We start from the raw sequence: 22,981 nt of genomic DNA, 5'->3' as shown, positions 1-22,981 counted from the left end.
TCTGGCACATAGGAGGCATTCAACTAAACTTTAAGTCAGAAAAAGAGGAAGGCAGGAAAAAGCATAGGAAGACTAGGCAACTGATGGAAATTTTTCCAGACTGTTCACTATGAAGACGTGTCCAAATGGACAGTTCTTGCCTTTTAATCATACTGAGTTTAAGTGGACATTCTGTTTTTATTAAGTTTTATAGACTTTCTAATTAAACTATGAAAATTCTTTCACTAAAAGCAAATTCTTCTTGTGGTACTTTATAGGGGTTTTTTTCATTACAAAAAAAAGCCTCCCCTAACAAAAATGCATAAAGCAATAGAATAATTGTGACTGAGACAACATAGAGTGTTTTCCAAGTTTCAATTTTCAATAGTTTGTATGTATCCCAGAGAATTCTTTTCAGAGCTCAAATTTCCCATTTTTGTTATGCATCCAGAGACCTTGGTTTTTAAAAATACATTCAGCAATTTTCTATCAAACATGAGTGATTGGAATTTCTCCAAAGAAGTAATTTTTTTTTCAAGTGAGCAGTGTTTTGTCTTGTTTTGTTGTATATGTCTTCTGTAGAATTAGAGAATGCCAGTTTTAAGGGTTGGCAAAGAAAAAGGACCAGTGAACAAACTAGAATTTAAAGTCTAGATTCTGGTGGGAGTTCAGACATGCACACTTAGAAATTCTCTTGGGGCTGCACCTGGTAAGATGAATTCATCTATTATATATGTTATTCCTCCAATTTATTACAAACTAAAGAAAAGCAAAGAGTAGTCCATATTTATCAGGGCTGTCCTAGCCAGGCCATGTCATGGCAGGGCTGAAGCTCTTTGGGAAACCTCCACTATTCTGGCTGTAACTGTTCACTGGAGAGTCCCAGCTCTTTGAGATCCCTAGATCATCCTGACTTTCACAAACTCACAGGATGCTATGTGTGGTGACACACTGTAATCCCAGTTTCTTGGGAGGAAAAGATAGGAGAATCACTGTTTTAGGCCATCCCAGGCAAGAGTGTGGACCCTATTTGGGGGAAAAAAAAAAAGCAAAAGCACTGGGGCATGACTCAAGTGCTAGAAAGCTTTCCCCAAAATGCAAGCCCTAGTAGCATGTGTGTGCGGGCACACACACACACACACACACACACACACACACACACACACACACACACACAACACACACACACACACACGAATTCCCAAGCAAGCTAGGTTCTTAGAAAAATGTTTCCATGTTGACCATGGAATAGTCTTTTTGCCATTCAAATAAACATTATGAGCCTTATTACTCTTAAATCAGTATGCTGCAGAATGAGATTAGGATCTACCAAAGTCAGGCTCCCTCCATACCTACAGTAACTCAAGATCCAGGCCCATGGCAGATGATGAGCATAAACAGAGAGGCAGATGGAGAAGAGGAACTGATTAAGGTTGCATGTGCCTGTGGTTGCAGGTTCCTTTTTCAAGGAAAAGCAGCAGGCTGAAGAGCAAGTAAAAGGGGGAAGGTCATTGCCATAACTTCCTTTTTATTTATTTTTCTGGATCTGAATTTTCATGACACATACTATATTTAGACACCTAACTGCAAACTTCTATTTACATAGACATCTAGTTGCACACTTCCATTGTTTTCACCACTGAAGAAGTGCTATAGGACTAGAGGTTGGGACTATTCACTTCCTTATAAGTAGACTAATTACATATACACTTATGATAGTTGTTGACACAGGTGTCTGAACAAAAAAAATACTTTTCAAGAATAAAAATCCTCCATATACCCTCCTACACTCCAGGTATTTTTTTCTTTTTCTCCCCAAAACTCTTTTTATCACACTAAAAGAGAATTCTTCTGGATGTCCTGCTTTTCATCTTCTCTGTCCTGAAGATGTTGAGAACTATGCATTGCTGAGCCCATATGAGCTACCATGAAGCTTTTCTTTTCTATGTAGTTCACCCTACCGTACTTGAATTCATTCCAATAGAGTTCTTTGTCTATCCACAAACAATTGAAAAGTATTATTGGTCTCTGTCTATATTGTTCAGATATTTGTGTACATCCAATACAGAAAGAAAGAAATGTACGGGTGAAAAACACTTAAAGAAGCATCCAAAAACAGACTTAGTCTTCAGGTTCAGCTACTCAGGAACTTAGAAAAGGCCTAATGGCCACTGCATGTGATTTCCTTCTCCATATGTCTTGGCTGTTTTACCAGTATTGGCTCAAATATCAGGCCAACTTTTCTGGTACCAGCCTTATTGCTCCCCTTCTCAGCCACTCCACAGAATAAGGATTCTCAAGTCCTAGAATTGCTTCAGGTTGATTTTACTGAGGTAGGAACGCAACCATTAAAAAAAAATCCACCATGCCTAAAGGGGTAGAATTTTCTAATCAGATCTGCATCACAACCAGATCTTGAGTCTGAAGTGAAGTCACTCAACCTGAACCACATGGACCAAGAATGGGCAGGAATAAATCTGCCAAGAACAGAATATTATCACCAGAATGACGTAAGATGGATGTTAGGGGGGAAAAAACAAACAGCAGCTTTCTATCATCCTCAGTCTTATCACAAAAGAAGGAAAGATAGAATCAAGTATGGAGGAAAAACAGGAGGTCTTATTCACACAAGAGGGTGGGTACCAAGCTCCCGACCCCATTATCTGCCAGACCAATGCATAAACCATCTTCTCTTTCCTGGTCTGGTGGCCATTTGACAGGCAGACTCAGAATGCTTCATCAAGTGAACACAGTCCAGTATTTTATCCATCCACATAATCCTATGTGGAAAAATAGATAAAGGCAGGGAATATTATGTCTCTTCTGAGACCAGGCCTAATGGCCTGTTGGCTGCTGCCCAGCTTCCTGTGGGTTTGGATACATGTACCTATAACTCACTTTATCGCTGCACATGTGACTGTGTTTGTCTTTGAGAACTTGAACAATCACAAACTCAAGTGCCCAGGAATTCTCAAAGAGGTGACATCAATGTGGATGCATATATAGATGGCAATTAGAAAATGTAAAATATACGCAGAGCAAGAGGAGGAAAAAAGGAGCAACTGTGTAGAGTATACATGTTAGTATATTTAATATACAGTTTTACATGAACATAATCCATAAATTTTGTGAGAGTGCTGATAACTTGCCTCATATCCATCTGGAGGAAGCAGATTTTTGGAGAAGATAAAGGTCTCTGAACATATGAGAATATCTGTAAGACTGAAAACAAAGCACATGAGAAGTTGTGGAACCAGGAATAAGTAAATTAAAAGTTGAGTCAGGGAGAATAATAATAATAGCCAGTGTTACCCATAATCCACTGTGTCCAGGCATTCCTCAGTGTTTCCTCACGTTTCTTATCTAATTCTCTTAGCTGAATGAATACAGATAGTCTTACTATCCTAACTATAGGTGAGGAAACTGAGACTATCCATAGTCAGCACTGACTAAGTAGGAACCGGCAACTGTGTGTTCCTCACCTCTTGTTTTTCCAAGCAGAGTCTATGTAGAGACAGGATTGTCCAGTTTGAAGGAGGTGCAGACCATAACACAGACATGGAAGGGGCAGGGGTCGAGAGGCCCCAAACAGAGAAGTTAAAAATAAGCCTGACGGTGGGTGGCTCAGGTCATCTGAGAAAGTGAAGTCCATCTGGTTTGGACAGAAATTCAAGGTCCCAACTGGCAAAGACAGGCACAGTCTGAAAGTATGTATATAAAACAAAGTTTGTTTGGGCACTTGAAAAGCCCAGCAGCAAATAAGGCAACACACCACAGACATTAATGTTCAAGGGTGGGACTTCATTACTTGTACTATTTTACTAGGGAGAGCAGAACTTTGGACCTTAAGAAAGTGAAGGAGAAATTCTGCAATACCAATAGTGTCTTGTAATTGAATAGGACTTGGTTTGTTACACAGTAGTTTTCTATACATTTTTTCTGATTTGGTCTCCCAACAACTCTTTTGAGCTTGGCATTACTATCCCTACCTTAGAGTAAACAAAATGAACATAAGAAAATGTCTCACCCACAGCCAAGTGTCAGGGCTAGGACTTGATCTTATGTGTCTTGACTCTGTTTACTCTGCTCTTGTTGACTACAGAGCAGCTGAGCAGAACATCAAAGCTGTCTTTGGTAAGAGCAGGTGTCTTTGGTAAGAGCTTCATCACTAGGCACCCAGCAGGTTGTGATGGGAGAAAAGTGAGACCGAAACCCAATGAGCACTCAGCCTAACATTAAGAAAAGCCTTGCTTCCAGAACAGGAACCTCTGGACAATATCCGTGAATAGATAGTTCGTGGAGCTACCATGTGCCAGTAGCGAGCCCACAGGGAACTCAGTAGCAACCCCTGTCTTCATAAAGCCCACAGTTCACTGGAGTTGAAAACAGATCATTAAATAAAGTGGTTAGTGATTTCATAGAAGCAGAACCTTTCCAAAACAAGTGTCACATGTGCATAATTCTACCACTGTACCTAATCTTACCACATACATTTAACTAATCATGACATAATCTTCTCACATTTCTGACAGGATTCCATTATCTCATAGGAGGGGCAGCTGATTCAGAAATAAAAGATGAGGATGAACTGATATCTGGGCAAGGATACCTCTCTTGGCCTTGGAGCTCTCCCCCAAGTATCCATTTTTTAATTTCTCACTTACAGTGTCATCATCCCCAGGTGTGCTCCTCTCTGCACATCCTCCCCCATCAGACCTATTACTTTCTTCCTTGTTCTCCTATTCACTTAGTGAATGGGCTTACATACCATCTTTTGCTTCTCAGCTCTTTCTATCTCCTCTCAGGAAGGCAGCCTGATCCTTTGGGGTAGATATTGGTACTCGTACCTGTTTAAGATGCTTGATGATATTTTGGAATCAGTTTATCACCATCTTTAACCATGCTAAAGTCAGAAAAACAGTGTTTCTTTTTTTCATTCTTCACTCTCTTTTAGTAGTAGTAGTGGTGGTGGTGGTGGTGGTAATAATAGTAGTAGCATCTCTCAGTAGTTGTATGAAGGAGGTGCCATTCAACAAAGCAGTTGAGAGTTTCTTTTGTCCAGATTTAGAACCACAGAGGAAAAATAAAAGGATTGTTCTTTTAAGAAATATTGAAAAGGTGATATACAGAGGGTTTGCAATTACATGTCATATAATGAGTACATTTCTTTTTGAACGGTATCACCTCTTCCCTCATTTTCTCCAGTTTTTCTCCCCACCTCCCTTCCCCACAAGTTGTATAGTGCATTCTTTAGGTAAGCATTTGACTTGTGAAAGCAGTTCTGAGCGCTGAATGCCTGACACTCCTCCAAAGCCATTCTTTTCTACCAGAAAAGACACTAGAAAAATTAAAATGGACTTAAATTTAGTTATTTTTCCCCATCTCTATTTCCCCCAATTCTTTTTTTAAACTTCAGTGATGAATGATTAACAATTTAGTTCAGATTTTAGTTGTTGACAGTTTTTTTAGAATCCAACTGTGTTTCATATTTATAAATGGTTTTAAGACTGCTAAAATATTGACAAGTCTTTTTCAGCTTCTGGTTTTCCCAAATTGTAGTTCACTAAACCAGTCTTAAATTAATTAACTAAGTAGAGAATTCCCCAATGAGATGTTGGCGAACTAATATGTTGTAAATAAAACAATTAAAGGGCTAGTTCACACCTCATCAAATTGCTTAACAACCTGATAACAGTGAACTACATACATTCCTCGTAAAATCATGGAATAAGGTGGTAAATTCGAGCCCACCTTTTCAGATGTGGGACACATTTGCTGTTTAACTGAGCTCTTATATTAACCTGCTGAAAGCTGGGGTAGAAATTCTACAGTATTACCTTGTTGGCTAGAGAAATAATCTGCCTAGTACCACTCATTGGGGACTGTGAATTCTGATCCAGTAATCCCATTAGGCAAGGCAAGTTTCCATTCATAATTACACAAGAGTAATTTAAGACCTTGGATTCGTTTTTATCCCAACTTTCCACCAATATGCTTTTACCCATATCATTTCATTGGCTTTTGCGAGAAGAAAAGCGCATATTACTTTACAGATAGAGAAACCAAGGCACAGATAACTGAAGAGGCCTAGCCAGGGGCACCTTTGCAGGGGTCAGGCTGAAAGGCAGCAATGTGAGCTGAGGTCATTTTAGATGGAGCCTGTGTGGTTCCTTGCAGGGTCATGAAATTGTGACACCCTCCTTCTTCCGCTCCCTCCCCCAGCCCCCCACATCACCCAGCAACCCATCAGAGGCCACTTATTCTAATGCCTTCATTTTGCAAAGTTGAAGATAAGACTTGATAAAGTAAAATGACTTGTCTGAAACTCCCTGGATAGGACTCCGTCTTTGGAGTTCCTATCTAAAGACTGGATGGAGAATCATTTCTAAAGATTTAAAAGTAAACAGGGTAAGGCGATAGAAATCTTAGTCTACTTCCCAGGACACTGACTTTAATATAAGAAATTTGAATAACACACACCTTTAAGTGGATGATGCACACTGAATGGCACTGAAATCTAGATGGTGAGATATATTCACTTGGGGCAGAGACTGTGAATCTAAATAGAAATAAGGGCTGCGGTGGGGGGTGGGGGGTTGGATATTATTGTGCGAGGCAGGCAGGAGGCAGAACCTAAAGAACTTTACATCTCCACCTTGAGAGAGAGGCTCCAACTGGTTGGGAACTTTTAAATCTCCATCACCAGGTGAAGAATATTTAAACATCCTATTAGCTGTGTGTACATGTGCATGTGTGGATATATATGTGTGTAAAATGGGCCTGTAAGTTGTACACCTGTCACAGGACTTCCTGAGCTGACAGATACTAATGGGGAGAGACTGTATAGTCTGAGCCACTCCACCATCGGGATTTGCTTTGTATATTCTAGGTCTTTACACAGTCACCTTAGATCCCATCTAGATGATCCAATTTTACTTTACATAAGAAAACAAGATTGAGTAGGACTTCATATTCCACAAGTACTGAGGCCCTTATGATTGGCCATTCTGCTTGGGTTTTTCTTGTTCAGTTCTCCCACATTTTACACCAGAGTTCATTGAAAAGCTAAGTCACCTAAATCCCTTGCACCACTCCAGTAAAATCTTCAGCCTCTGGGTGGCATGCTGCCTTGTCTACACTGACATATCTTGAGCCCCCTCAGACCTGTAAACCCTGGGAGCACCTGTCTCCACCACAGAGCACACGATCCCGCTCCCACACAGCTCAGAGGGTTTAGAAGCTTGGGGTACACAAGAGCAAAGAGAGAGCTTAGACCTCCATCTCTCTGAAGCCCAAAACCCAGCGAGCATGGGACACATGGTAAATAACATTTTATTTGGTGATGGCTCTTTAGTTTTAAATCACTTCTGCATTTACTTTTAATTAATTTCTTTAAATTAGATGATTCATACTTGTAAATATTTGCCTTTCTGTGATAAGCTTTTACTTGAATTATTAAAGCTGCAGTTTCATGACTGATTTTGAGGATTGAGGTTTCCACTGCACAAACAGAATACAGGGGATGGAAAGGGGGAACAGCATCTTAGGCCAGTGCCTGCAGTGGCACCAGTGCCAAGAACAAAGCAGAGCTCAAACAAAGAGAGGGTGAATTTCCACTTTTCTTGGGATTGCCCAAGGAATCAATCAACAAATCAGGGCAACAGAGAACAAGTGTAGGATGAAATAGCATGTGAAGGAGCTCACTCACAGTGAAAGCTTGAGACCTACGTATTCATTTGCTAAAGGGATTGGAAGTGGGCATGAGAGGTGGGCTGTGAAAGATAAAGTCACAGGACAGTAAGTAACTGTACCAGAACATTGGAGACAAAGAAGTAGAAGTGATGATGAGAGGAGGGTAATTTCATAAGCTATCCATCAATTTGGGGTAATTATAAGCCTTGATATGCTAGCTGCTCCATTTTACCAACATCAAAGAAGAGGCTGGGTCCTGAAGAAGCTAGACTGACAGGCTATATTACAGCAAAGGAGAAATGACAAAGAGTGCCCTAATTTCAACAAGGGAAGATTTGAAAGTAAAAGCTTGGTAATAACATTAATAACCAGGCTTTACCAGCCATGTAATGATCAGCCAGACGATAAAAGACCAAGGCAAGGAGGGGTTGAGGAGTCCAGCGCAAGTCGTCTACCTGTGCATTGCTTGATAACCTTCATTACTTGTTAGACAATCATCCCAACAATATAGTTCAGTAACCTTTGCCCTTTAAGTCCATTTCATCTGTCAAAAAATAAAGGAAAGCTGAAGAGAATGTGATATTAGTATAGAATCTCTTGTGCTCCATAGCACTCTGTCAAATAATGAGCTGGATTCAGGATGAGAAAGCCTGGTTGCAACAACAGCTTAAGCCCTCAGTGTATCCACAGGGCAAAGCCAGGGCCAGGCTTTGGGACCTGCTTAGCACAGATGGAAGGTGAAGGCTGAGGATCACTTCTATACAGTGGTGAAAATTGTCAGGAGATGCTGATTCCACATGTAAATTAATAGAGAGACCAAACATGTGTCTGCGTATTATCCTGTGGCAACTGGGGAAGGGGTCCACCTCATTGGTGCTGAGCATCGGCACTAGAAGACTGTTAGCTTAATTGGCTCCAAATTCACCCAGCCATGTTGCTCACAGAACAAGGTATCAAATTTCAAACTCACAGTCTGAACTCTTCCAGGTTATGCCTCCTTTAATGCTGGGCCCTCTACTTGAGGGGCCAGTACCAAAAATCTCAGATCACCATGGAGGAAAGGACATCGGAAGCCTTCCAAGAGAAGCCTCATAGAGATGAAATGAAATCAATGTGGGGAGGTACTAATGTCAAACCATTGATACCTAAAAGTGAACCCAACATTTCAGTTTCTACTCCTGTTTGTTTTTCAACTACCTTATTTTAATTAAGCTATTAATATGCTCATGTCTTAAGACAGAAGGTGATCTCAGAGGTTTGTGAAATACATTATATAAACCTCAGTCTTATCAATGTAAGGGATGAGGATTATTAGACATAAAAATGAGGACACTTAGGGCTGGGAAGGTGGCTCAGTGGTAGAGCGCTTGCCTTGCATGCCTGAGGCCCTGGGTTCGATTCCTCAGCACCACATAAGCAAAAAGAAAAAAGCCGGAAGTGTGCTGTGGCTCAAGTGGTAGAGCGCTAGCCTTGTGCTGAAGAGCTGAAGGACAGTGCCCAGGCCCAGAGTTCAGGCCCCATGACCGTACTCCCCCCCCAAAAAAATGAGGACACTTATGGCAGATTGCACACTGAGACACACAAAAACCTCTTAGCAGTTAGGTTGTCAGAATTTAAATTTGAGAGCATAACATCCAAAACTTATAAACATTCACACAATCAGCAAAAGAAGGCTGAGCTCAGCTGGGTGCTGGTGGCTCACATCTGTAATCCTAGCTACTTAAGACACTGAGATCTGAGAATCACTGTTGAAAGCCAGCCAGGGCAGGAAAGTCCATGAGACTTTTATCTCCAATTAACCATTAAAAAAAAAAAAAGCCAGAAGTGAAACCATAGCTCAAGTAGAAGAGCACTAGTCTTGAGCAAAACAGCTCAGGGACAGTGCCTAGGCCCTGAGTTCAAGCCCCAGGACTAGCACAGAACAAATTAAAAATAAAAATAAAAAAGGCTAAACTCACCTGTCTTTATTTATTTATTTACAGTTATTTACTTATTTATTCATTTATTTATTTATTTATTAGTCGGTCATGGGGCTTGAACTCTGGACCTCGGTACTGTCCTCACGGACAGCTCAAGGTGAGCACTCTACCACTTGAGCCACAACACCACTTTCAGTTTTCTGGTGGTTAATTGGAGATAAGAATCTCATGGACTTTCCTGCCAGGGGTTGGCTTTTTACTGTGGCTCAGCCTTCTGAGTGGCTAGGATGACAGACATGAGCCACCAGCGCCCAGTTCACCTGTCTTTAGAAATGGCGCTGTTTCACTTGAAAGTAAGTACACTGTGCTCAAAATTACTTCTGGTGGCAGCTGGCTAGGTGATTATGAAATGTGACTCTCCTTTGGTTTCACACCCACTCACTTATAATTCTACACTTCCTGATTCACTCCTTAGTGAAGCTGACCCACAACTATGCCTGAGTCCTAATGTACTATTGCTCTTACAATGCAGATAAAAAGAGATTTAAACCTGCAATAAAACTACACTACCGAGATAGACAGCCACACATAGTTAAAAAGACGTTTGCTAGGACCCAATATCTAATTGGAATGGCAATGAGAGAACAGTCTAGATTTCCAGTAGGCCAATTCTGTCAATCATGTCATTGTCCAGAGGGACCATTAAAAGAGATTACATGTCTAACAAACCCCACAGCCTCCATGGGATTCCTTTGGGCATCAGCATCCTTTGGGCCCTTGGGAAAAGTGAAAATTCCCAGCCCATCTCCTGGGTTGGAGCCTCAAAGTCTTCATGACTTGTTATTGTTTACAAATATACCCTTGATATTATGTATGTGGTTCTCGTGATTAAATTCAGGGTCTTGCAATTGTTAGCTAAACACTCTTCCATTTGAGCCAGACCTTTTACTTTTAGTTTGTTCTTGTTTCTGTTTTTTGTTCAGATAGGATTTCTAGCTAACTTTATTCAGCCTAGACCACAATCCTCTTATGTCTGCCTCTTGAGCTGGGATTATAAACGTGCACCTGGAACTCCATAGATTCTTTTTTTGGGGGGGGGAGGGGCTTGAACTCTGGGCCAGGACACTGTTCCTCAGCTCTTCAGCTCAAGGCTACCACTTGAGCCACAATGCCACTTCTGGCTTTTGTTTTTTCTGCTTATGTGGTGCTAAGGAATTGAACCCAGGGCCTCAGGCATGCAAGGCAAGCGCTCTACCACCTTCCCTAATGACACCCGCATTCAAGGTTTTTAGACCTTGAACACGGACTATTCACTTAGTTTAGTTTGCTTAGTAGTGTGGTTTGCCTTAGTCAGTGAAGCCGCATGTTTTGACTTTCACAAAAGGTACCTGGAAACCTTTGAGTTCCAGGGAAGGCAGATAAAGGTCTCTGGAGAGATTTCCCACATGGAATTCTGGGTGAGTTCTTTGGCCTTCCACTAGCACTAACCAGAAAATTCAGCTTCTTTTAGAAAAGCCAAAGCACCCATTGTGAAACTATTTTGGACCTCTTCACTACTTAGATTCTTTCTTTTAAAAATGTGTTTCCAAATGGAAACAATTTTTTTACCACATACCAGAAGGTATATTATAAGCATTCAAAAAGCAACTGAAAATGCATAGTTTAGCTTGGTTGTCAAGCATGAGACTCCTGTCTGTCTGTCTGGGCATGACGCTAGGCCCTGTCACTTCTTACATGACTTTTGATTGACTTGCTTAGTATCGCTGTTCCTCAGTTTCCTCATCTGCAAGTCAGGGATTAAAATGGTACCTACCTTGTAGCATTGTTGCAAGGTATAAATATATTAACATGGAAAAAACCACCTAGGATAGAACTTAGCTTGCTGTAGATGCTCAGGAACGAGCTACTCTGCTAAACTTGGTTTGAGTCTTTGTGATTCTAAATTGACATTTGGAGCTCGTTACAGAGATAAAGTACAGTAGCACTCTGCCCAACACTTACATTTCTGCCTCTGGGTTTTAGAATAAGACATTTACAAGTGCCAGGATTTCCCTGTGTCCTAATGAAATCATAGTCCAGAAGCCCCTCCCCTCTCCTTCCTCTACCTCTGCTACACACCTGTGAAGGTAGCAATCTGTACCACTCCTCTGTACTCCTTGCTCTTAGAAGGAATTCTAGTGATCAAAAGGTAGTTCCCACCAAAATTCTCAGGCTTTAAAAATCAATGAGAAGGGGAAAGGAGCCTGAGTATTTCCCACCAACTGACAGGATGAAACAGTGTTAAGGGCCATTTTCCAGATTGCGTCTGCCAAACTGTTATATAGAGTCTGAACCTCATTGCACATGCAGTTTGTTAGGAACCAAATTCTTGTGCTTGTAGTCATTGTTGAAAAACATGAAGGAAGAATCAGATGGAGTGATCAAAATTATAATTTTTTATTTTTTATTCAGTCATGGGGGTTGAACTCTAAGCCTGGGCACTGTCCCTCAGCTCTTCAGCTCAAGGCTAGCGCTCTACCACTTGACCCACAGCACCACTTCTGGCTTTTTTCTGCTTATGTGGTAGTGAGGAATCGAACCCAGGGCCTCATGCGTGCAAGGCAAGCACTATACCACTGAGCCAACTTCCCAGCCCCCAAAATTATAATTTTTAAAAACTGCTTTAGCAATGTTTTATGAGCACTCAGTCACTACCATTTCTCCCTTGTTTTCTCTGCAAACATCTCCCTGGTGTTTACAAAGGCCAGAAGCAACTGGTCTGTGCTCTCTTCTCGTTCAAGTTCTTTGCGGAGAGCAAAGGCCTTTCCTCCATAATGCCATGGGAAATCTGAGTGATGAAAGTGGGATTTTTCCCTCATAATCATTCCTATCACATAGGCCGTCAAATAATCATTATATTTTATGATTCTCTTTAAAAAAATCTGTCCAAATCAAAGCCATGTGATATGCATTACAAAGAACTTTGGTAACCTGGTCAACCACATTCATGCCTAGACTAAGGATAGAGGCTTGGTAACTGGAAACCTGGTCCTGAAGGAATTCCAAACACAAACTAAAAGCATCTCTTCCCACATAGCATGAGCTGCCCATGAGCTGACCAGAAGATTACTTTGCACTGTTTTAGTCCGCACAGCTTTCCTGTATTTTAGAAATGCCAGAGGAAAAATCCACCAGCATCCACTCAGCTACTAAACGCTCTGCGGCAAGCTTGAGAAGAGTTATTTCCTCTTATTCCAATCCAAATTTGGTCACAATTAGTAGCAGCAGCAACAACAACAACAACAACAACAAAAAGAAACCATAAACCTTGAAACTTTAAAAATTGTCTTTGTTTTAACTTCTAATGGCATGCATAGTATTTCTCAGAAATTAAGAGAAATGAGATTTTGTCCTTTGGGGGATTTTCTGTAACTGGAAAAGCCAACATGTTTGTTTAAACGGGATAGTCTTACCTTTCTTCAGAATTTCTCTATGACTTTCACACTTTTCACTGAAACGCTTTTTTGTATGTGTGTGTGTGTGTCCGGTCGTGGGGCCTGAACTCTGGGCCTGGGCACTGTCCCTCAGCTCTTCAGCTCAAGGCTAGCGCTCTACCACTTGAGCCACAGCACCACTTCTGGCTTTTTTCTTTTTGCTTATGTGGTGCTGAGGAATTGAACCCAGGGCCTCAGGCATGCAAGGCAAGCGCTTTACCACTGAGCCATCTTCCCAGCCCCACACTTTTTTTTTTTTACCTACTAAACTTACCCCCTCTGCCTTCACTGATCATGTCTTGGTCATTTCTCCTCTGTTCTCTTGAGCTTTCTTTACCCTTCTTTGTCCTATAAGAAGTTCATTGGAGCTAGGTGCCAGTGGCTAATGCCTGTAATCCTAGCTACTCAGGAGGCTGAGATCTGAGGATTGTGGCTCAAAGTCAGCCAGGCAGGAAAGTCCATAAGACTCTTACTTCCAATATACTATGCAAAAAAGCTAGACATAGTATTATGGCTCAAGTGATAGAACACTCGCCTTGTGAAAAAGAAGCTCAGTATGCACAGGGAAAAGAAGGAGGAGGAAGGGAGAGGAGGAGGGGGAGGAAGAGGAGCTCATTGGATGAGATACACCCATGGTTCTTAAACCTAACCTTGAGATTAGTAGGTACTTCATGATCATCTCTGTATTGCAAAGATTTGTCCATGATATTTGAAGAACTAGGGGTTATAAATATTTTTTAAATAAACTATAGCAGACTCAAGTTTTCTCCCTGATAATTAGCTCTCACTCACATGAATTCCCTTGTTCTTTCTTGAGTGAGAGGAGAGAGTGTCGAGCTAAAGCAGATCTTGGAGAAGTTTGTGTCATCCTGGTGTCTCTTCTCTTGGGCATGTGTGGCATATATATGAAAGTCATTCATCATGTGTATTCTCGTAGAGAAAAGATGGGTTGGTGCTAGGACTGGGGGGTGCTGGACCTCACCTCCATCTCTGGTGTGTGTTCATCAACCACAATCCAGTTCAGTACCCAAAACCAGAACAATCACATGTGAGTTTGATGATGCCTCCCTAGTGTCTTTTATTTAAACCCTGTACTGCACTGTACGCTGAAACACACACCTTAAAATGTTCCTACATTGTGCTTATGACATAAACAAAGAAAATTTATTTGCCAGAAGGTCATAAAAATAATCCCTGACTGATTCTTAAACAAATAAATAAATAAATACACCTAACCTGTCCTTAGTAAATCTAGTTTATAGTTCATCTTGACTCAAGATAGCTTTAAATTTTCTAAACACCAGTAAGGGTGACCTCATTGGTAAGCCAGGCAATTAAATTGTAGTCCAAAATTTATGGAACACCTACTATGATTCAAGTACTCTGCAAAGTAACAAAGATAAAACAGTACGATCTCATTCTTGGGGATCAAAATAAACCTATAGTCTCTATCCTAATAAAGTTTATAGTATTTCCACATTGGAACCAATCCAATACTTGACTCAAGCTTTTATTTCTACCTACCTACCTTCTTCTTCTGAAAAAAATTTAAAAGTCAGTTTCTGGAACTATCTTCAATTCCTGCTTCTTAATGAGCTGCCTTAATCTTCTTTTTCTTTCACCCACCTCCATCTCCTACCCACTTCTAACCCTCCACGGTACTGCATACGTCTATGGCTATTCTCTTGAATAAAATCAGCTCAATGTGCCAAGTCCTATGTTGAGCTCCAGGAGAGATCACTAGATAGGGGAGCCTTGGTGTACCTTCTAGATGCTTGTACTCCAGTGTACTACATAGATGCACAAGGCTGGTGGAGAGACATGTAAAGAGAATGACCGCAGAGGGAAGAGATTTTTCTTGCAGTTCAGGAGAAGGCATGAAAAGGTGGAGAATTTACACTAGCTCAGACCCCTTCCTCTACTCTAATGAGTGTAGCCCCTTCTCTCCCAGCAAAGATTTCCCGGGGAGTCTGTCCTTCCAACACGGAGCTCTTTTCTCAAAGAGATTTTGTCTTAGCTAATAAAGGAGCATTTTACTCCATTTTGCTTAGTGAACAACATACCAACACAGCAGAGAAAAAGAAAAGCTCATGAAAAGGGGGTGATCTTTAATGTTCTTTACGTGTAAATCATGTAGAGTTTTGTCATGCCTGGGCCAGATCGTTAACATGTATTATTACCTGTTACATCTGTTAAAACTGAATGCCTGAGACAGTTTCTGAATTTTTTCAAGCAAAATCTGAATGTGTCTGGCTTCCAGAAATGAGCCTACTCGGAAATTTTTATAAAGCAAAAGCCTTTAAAGATAGATATTTTCATGACAGTTCCCTCAAAGAGTGATAAAGAAAATAAATATAGGCTTGTTTCTATTTGCTTGAGTGACTGTGGTTTCTGTGAGAGATTTTAAATTGGAAAGTCTTTTTTCTTAAAGAAAAAAATAATCACACATACAAATAAGACTCCTGAGGTCTCATGAAAAATGAGAGGATTTGAAATACTGAGACAATGTTGTTTGGGCTCTTGTTCTAATCAGAATCTCCTGAGGAAGCTGCCCCTAGATTTCTCAGGGTTGGCTCAAAGCAAGTAGCATCAGTGCCTGGCTTATCACAAGCCCTATATAGGGCCCAGAATAGATTGGGTTTGGGGCTTTCCTTACCAACACTAAATTTCACATAAATGAGCAGACTATGTGATTTACAGAGCAAACCATTCCATTTCCTCTTCTTCCTCCTCTAGCCAGTTTTGAAATGAAGACAGATTATTTTCCTGTTTAAAAAATTGTTCTTTGAACTGGGCACTGGTGGTTCATGCCTGTAATCCTAGCTACTTGGGAGACTGAGATCGGAGGATCAGAGTTAGAAGCCAGTCCAAGCAGGAAGGTTGTGAGACTCTTATCTGCAAGTAACTACTAAAAAGCTGGAAGCAGAGCTGTGGCTCAAATGGTATAATGCCAGCCTTGAGTGAAAAACGAAAGGGACAGCAGCTAGCCCCTGAGTTCAAGCCTAAAGGAAAAGAAAATAGTGTTCTTTTAAATGTTTGTGTGAGTGTGCACAGGTGCATACACATAGACACATGCAAACAGCATGTGATAATATTCACAAGAAGTTAGAGATAGTTGGCAAAAAAAATTTTTTTCTGGAGGAAATGATGTCACACACCACCCTCCAAAAGAAAGAAGAATTCTCCTATCCCTCTTTGAACCATAAACAGTGTTTTTATAGGCCAGCTCATTGTTTTTCTTCTCTCTGAGAAATTAAAGATGTAACTGCTATGATGAGTTCCACAGGAAAAAGACCATTTCCAGGGTTTCATTTCTTGATGAAGTGCAGCCACCTCCCTTGGTTTCTGCCACACGTAGGCAGACTCCCAGAAATAAAATCTTCCTGTTGTCTTGAGGTCATCCTCTGGGCCCAGGGGATTTGCCCCTCCCTTCTTTGCAGCAAGAACTCCCTGGGGGTGAAGGCAGGTGGACAAGGTGTGAAAGACAGAGTAACTGATGCCCCTCCCGCGCTTGTCGCAGAGTCACTTGGCATGGCTTCTGCCTTGTTACTACTTCATCTGGATTGTCTCTCCAGAAATTAAAAACAAAGAAAAAAGAAAGTGTGCCTGTCTTTTATAATGTTCTGTTTTAAAAGAGAGAATTCTCTGGGGAGAGAACAGGACCCTGAAATTCCAAGGCCTGGAATTCCTCCTCTCGCTGTTCCCATTTTAAACAGGAAACACTCATGCTCCAAGAGTCCAGAGGGAACACTGGTTGTATGTTCATTTTAAGGCAGATAATGTTTGTGTGTTGCAAATGTCAGTGATTTATCCTCAGGGTTTAAAGTGAGTGCAGGAAAACCACATGTTTCACTTCATGCAGAGAAATATCTTCTGTTAAGTTTCGAGAGAAAGCACAGGTTAAGGATTTTTTTAAGTGTTTCTGAAATCTCCAACATTAAACCAGAGGAAATAGAAATGAGCAGAACTGGCAGCAGGGGGGCGGTGGGCAGAGGGTGGGGAAGACTTTAAAAATTCTTACGCTACAAGGTATAATAAGTGCCGGAAGTTTGCTAAATCAAAAATGAGATTCTCCAGTAAAGACATGATGCAACCTGGGTCCTTCTTTTCCAGGGCTGGAGTGACAGATGATAAGCAATGTATTTGTGCTCTATTTGTCATGGGCAATTTAAAACAGAGCAAAGCAAACTGCACTGAATAATAGCAGCTGATGCTATAATAACTTGTACGCAAACAATTTAATTTTTTTTATCTGAAAACTCTCACTAACTAAATTACCCCAAGCTCAAGGATCTATCTTTCATTATTATACACAGCCAAATTAAGATGCATCCACACAAATGTAGTGGGAGAATTCTATTGTTCATCTTTATGGATGGGTGGATGAGTTCACAGGCTGTTTTCCACATGCACCCGAGAGCCCAGAGCTTGTCAAATCTTCATTGATTTGGGGAACAGACAGAGCCTTTTTAACATCCAACTCTGCAGATTACAGAGTGATTTTGACCCTCACTGACAGTGGCTGATTAACCACAGGCACTGTGTTCTTACAGCCCCCTGTCATTTCTTTCAAGTGTTCTATTAGTCTATGCTCTGACATCGTGAAGCCTTTCATTAATTATTATTGTTGCTGTTTTTCTTTAAAAAGAAAAAAAAAGATAAAAGTTCCTAAAAGGGGGATTGGTTGAAATGGAAGAACCCAGGGACATGATTGTGAATGGTGGCGGTAAATATGTGCACAGAAGGTTTATGGGATTTTAAGAGCTGCAAACAGAAGTCATGTGTTTCACCCCAGGCTAGACAAGATGCCGTCATCTGCACATTGTCTAGAGACGGATTGCTTCTGTTATGGCAAACAGATCAGAAGACGCTTGTTGTCTTCAGTAGAAAGATCCAGGCAGGGTTGCTTCCTGTTAGTGTTTATTCTTGCCCTGGACCTTTCCTGTATGTCTGCCCATTACACAAGGCAACTGACAGCTGTTTTGGTTTTTCCCATTCTGCTACCGGTGGTACTTCTTGATTTTGCGATGTTATGTCAGAGTGTGGGTGCGTAATTCCCAGCCCTGGATTGGGAGATTTTTCTGAGAACTGCAGAAGGAAAGAAATACTCATCTACACCACCGAAGTGTGACAACAGTCAACAGAACAGGTCAAGACCTCAAACCACTGAAAGAGCACCACCAAGACCTAGGAGAGGAGTGAGGAGAGCAAAGGAAAATCTGTGACTCCAACTAACCTCTTGGTTTCTGTTACCATATCTGGGACAGTCTTCAGAGAGTCAAAAGACTAAGCAAGTATACTGGCCCTAGCTTTAACAGAGCCAACACCAACCTAATGGAGGAAGCTACTTGAGCTACTATAATAAAAATCAACAAAAGAGGCTATAAACACGCTCATAGTACCAACTTGAGCATGAGATGTCCTAATTAACATGGTGGCACATAGCTTCAAGGCCCCAGGCTCTTGCATTCCTGTTGCTCTGCCTTTCGCAGTACATGGTTTTCACCTATAGTGAATAGGAGAATAGGAGAGAAGAAGGTTTCTTCTCTTGTTTTCCAGGGCACACATCACTTCTGCTTACCTCCCATTGCCCAGGCTTGGTTTATTGCCACAGTGAACTATACTGAAGGCTAAAGAGTACTGAGTAGCTGCTGACATGAATCTCTGCTTTTCTTTCTAGGGGAGGACCAGCAGACCCTGCAGACTATCTGACAGCAGCATCCCGAGGGCTCTACAAGGAAAGGGAGCTTCCATACTACCCAGGGGCTCATCCTGGGCATCCACTCAAAGTGGGGAGCTATGCTCGCCCCCCAGATCTGAGGTTGGCAGATCTCCGTTATCCTCAGTACTACCCACCCCCACCTGCTCCTCTGCACAAAGGACCCTTCCGACAAGATGTTCCACCTTCTCCTCCTCAACACCAGAGAGTGCCAACCTATCAGGAATTGGGCAGAGCAGGGCCCCGAAGAAGCAGCCCTGATCAGTACCCCTACCATTCCCAGGACCCTCGGCAGAAAAACCCCGTGACTGCAGCCGTATAGCTGAACACCAACCAGAACGGTCCCTCAAGGAAGACGTCCAACACCACCTTCACCTAGTCCCTGATGCCTTCTCTGGGTTAACATTCTCCACGGTACACAGTAGCTTTTTCTCACTGAAGATGCCACACTTGATTGTCTATCAGGGCAGGAAAGGAATAGGGGTTTGTTTGGTTGTGTTGTTTTTTCTTTGGGGGGGGTGGTATAAGATATTGGATACTGAAGGATGAGGAAGAGTAGAACCGTAGAAATGATACTTCAAGTTACTTGAAAGGCTTGTCTAATTGCTCAATTCAATGCCAATGCCAATTGAATAAGCAACTAACAATGGCTATGTCTGATATAGCACCCCCTAGCTAGAATTACCTGTGCTGGTGACATACCCCACACCCCACAGGTTGGCACTAGAGGGGCAATCTCTTCCTGTATCCTTGCCCATTCAGAGGGACAACCTTGAACATTCACTGGAGCAGTAAGGCTTAGAGGTAAAGAGGCTAGCAATATGTGTGCCTTAGTAAGTCTGGTGTATGCTCTGAGGAAAAAAAAAGTAACAGCAAATATGGCTAGTGACCGCCTTGAAATATTTCATACCCAGAGAAGGGCTCTGCGCTTCTCTGGGAGAAGTTGCAAAGCTAATCAGAGCTTCCAGAAGGAATACAGTCCAAGGACCAAGTAAAGAGCTGATTAAGGTCTTAACCTTATTCCCACCCACATACCAGGCAGTCACTTAGGGAGATAGTTGGGTTCAGAGTCATCCCTGAATCTTCTGCCTGTAACTATTACAACTGGGGCCTCTAAGACAAAGCTAAAATATACCTGGGGAAAAAATAAAGGAGAACCTGCTGGTCAGGCCACCCAGGAAAGCAATGCAGCAAGGGTGCCAGTTCCACATTGAGTGCCAAACAGAACCCATCTGAACTCAGGAGGAGTAAGGAGCTGACCATGGCTGCTGGAAATTGACCACTAGCAGTGAATGATAGTGAATGATTGGTGGTACTGGTGGTGGTGGTGGTGGTGGTGGTGGTGGTGGTGGTGGTGGTGGTGGTGGTGTGTGTGTGTGTGTGTGTGTGTGTGTGTGTGTGTGTGTGTGTGTGTGTGTGTGTTCAATCATATGTGACCACCAGTCTGGAGGATGGAAGATAAAAATGCTGTCTAGGAAATTTGATGAGGAAGGGCAAGGAAGGAAAGGGAAAGGTATGTGATTAAATCAATCTGCATCTGCCACATTTCATTAACATATGTTAGGGCAAGGCCTTCAAGTAGAAAAGGAAGGTTTTATGGCTTGAGAAGCTGAAACCCAATGCTCAAAAGTACTTATGCAAAACAACTGTCTTTTTAGTTTCATAGCTATTTCTACATAAGCAAAACAGTTAGCCAGGTGCTGGCAGCTCTAGCTACTCAGGAGACTGAGGATCAAGGTTCAAAGCCAGCCTGAGCAGAAAAGTCCATGAAACCCTTTCCACCAAAAAACTGGAAGTGGAGGTATGACTCAAATGGTAGAGCACTGGCCTTGGGCCAAAAAAAGCCCAGTAAGAGTACAAGGCCCTGAGTTCAAGGAAAGGAAGAGAGGGAAGGAGGGAGGGAGGGAAAAAAAGAAAAAAAAATCTAAAATGTGCAACTTGTAGCTAGAACTGTGGCTCAAGTGGAAGAGCATCTGTCTAGCCCATGCACTCCTGGAATTGAAAGCCAGTACCTTTAAGGTAAGCAAATAAATACATAATTAAATAAGTAATTAACAAATAAGTAATTAAATAAATAAACTAAAAGCCTGACCAAATAAAAACATATATGAAAGACAAACAACAAAACGTGAGAGCAGTCATCTAAAATTTCTCACTGGCTGTTAAAATACTCTAAGCCTTTTTACATTCTCTTTTGATTTTCCCCCTCTTCCCCACCCCCAAAATGTCTTGAGTTCAGTTTAGACATATTTTGGCTAAGCATAGGACACCTCCAACTTACAAGAGTTGATAAATTTAGTATTATAGAATGCACATAATATCAAGCTGGCCCAGTTTAGTCTTTTTTGTTTAAAATATCATTTTCCAGGTATGTGTGGGTCACCTTTGTAATCCTGGCTATAAGGCTAAGATCTGAGGATAAAGTTTTGAAGCCATCCTAGGCCAGGAAAGTCCATGAAACTCTTATTTACAATTAACCACCAAAAAGCCAGAAATGGAGCCGTGACTCAAGTAATAGAGTGCCAGCCTTGAACAGAAAAGCTCAGGGATAACACACAGATCCTGAATCAAACCTCAGGACCTGCACACACACACACAAAAATAGAGTTTTATTATGAGAAGTAATGCTACTGCATTTTAGACATAACTAGTGTGGTTTACTGGACTTCTAGAGCGATCATTTTCCAAACCACAATCACTGTGACCCTCTGAAAAATAGACTGTCCAGTTATTTTGTCCTCTGTCATCTCTCTTAAGCCAAGTACCTTCAGGTTATCTGTAATTTTTTTCAGAGATGTTGAGCTCAGGCTCTGCTCACCCAAAGTGTGGTGTGAGTGAGCTAAAGCTTTCCAGTGCCAAATATGCTAAATATTGCCTTTCCCTTGTGCTGAATCAATCTCAACGAAGAGAAGGATAAAAATGCAGGACATAGAGCAGGTGTGGAAGCATTAAAAGCAGCTCTTCAATGTATTCTATATTTTCATCAAGCCAAGAGGCTCCTGGAATAAGAGCATGGCTAACTGAGGGGTGGCCACAGGCAATGCAAGGTAAGAACCTGTGCCCTGAACAAGAAGGCCCCATGTGAAGCATGCCCACATTCCCACCTCCAGCATGGCCACCTAGGGTACACTTCTTGGACACAGAGCTCAGGGGAAGGTCATCCACACCATGGCTTTGTGTTGTATACAGATTCACTGAAATCACTGTTCATCTTTCAGAGCAGTCAGAGATATGAAGGTACAATTAAAGTGAAGCAAAAAAATAGATTATAACAGCTTTCTTTTCTTGATTGAAATATAACATTCCATTTGATACTGCCTTAAAGAAATTACCATTATATTTGTGACAGAGGCTCCATCAAGCTGAGCGACAATTAAGAACAGCTCCGATGTAAGCTTTATAAATGCCTGTGTATTAACTCTCCAGCTGTCACCTTCCCGAGATTATAGGACAGTTTCCTAGTGATGGGGAGAACAGGTTGTTTAGAGCAGTAAGAAGTCCAAATTATAATCAGCAGGTGCCCAAAAGCAGGAAACTACCACTACTGGTATATTTTTGGCCTTGAGAAAACTCAAGTGTTTCCTTAGAGTTCAGAACCCTAATAGGCCCCTGAAATAGAGTGGCATACTACATGACAAAGCCATCAGCATACACCTGCCCAGCTGTGGATCTGATTGGGTCATTCAGCCTTCACAATGATATTTGACCTCAAGTCATTACATAGTTTAAGAGCTACATGTTTCTCCCTTTTGGAAGGAATACACAGATGAAATACAATATACCATTGAAAACCTTTAGATTCCAGACAATTCTATCCTCCACAAGAAAGAGAAACCTAGCATCACATTAATCCATCAAGCCATTAGACTGTAGTACTGTCCTGCTTGGTTTAATATAGTTGCTTTACAATTTCAGATCAGTGACTGGAAGGCAAGCTCTAAAGCCAGGGTGTTTATTAAGTTGTGGTTCAGTAGCAAACAAAATTTGGGGGGCTGCAGGGAAATCATCCTGAAACTCATTACTCTTAGCCTTTTAGGAACATATATTTGAATCCCAGAAGATAGAATGAAGTAAAGGTTAAGAGCAAGATAAAAAGGTAGGAATCCAGAGATCCTCTATCCCCATAGTGGGAGCCCTGCTTTTAAGTAATGGAGATTTGGGATTTTAGTATAGCTTTATTTCGACTGCCAACTAAATAA

The 22,981-nt window shown here is 41.5% G+C and overlaps 1 protein-coding gene across 2 annotated transcripts in view; it reads left to right on the top strand.

Moving 5' to 3' along the window:
- Nucleotides 1-19,824, top strand: part of Pard3b (par-3 family cell polarity regulator beta) — a 990,481-nt gene extending 970,657 nt beyond the window's left edge. For both annotated transcript variants that reach the window (XM_070018756.1, XM_070018767.1), the window contains one exon: nucleotides 18,744-19,824. In XM_070018756.1, coding sequence (XP_069874857.1) covers nucleotides 18,744-19,104 — 361 coding nt within the window. In that variant the 3' untranslated portion in view covers nucleotides 19,105-19,824. The remainder of the gene's footprint in view (nucleotides 1-18,743) is intronic.
- Nucleotides 19,825-22,981: the final 3,157 nt, after the last annotated feature.

Source organism: Dipodomys merriami, unplaced genomic scaffold, assembly GCF_024711535.1.
Source record: "Dipodomys merriami isolate MVZ:Mamm:240054 unplaced genomic scaffold, mDipMer1.0.p SCAF_1, whole genome shotgun sequence".
In the NCBI taxonomy this organism is placed as follows: domain Eukaryota; kingdom Metazoa; phylum Chordata; class Mammalia; order Rodentia; family Heteromyidae; genus Dipodomys; species Dipodomys merriami.
This window is presented reverse-complemented; position numbering and strand designations above follow the sequence as displayed.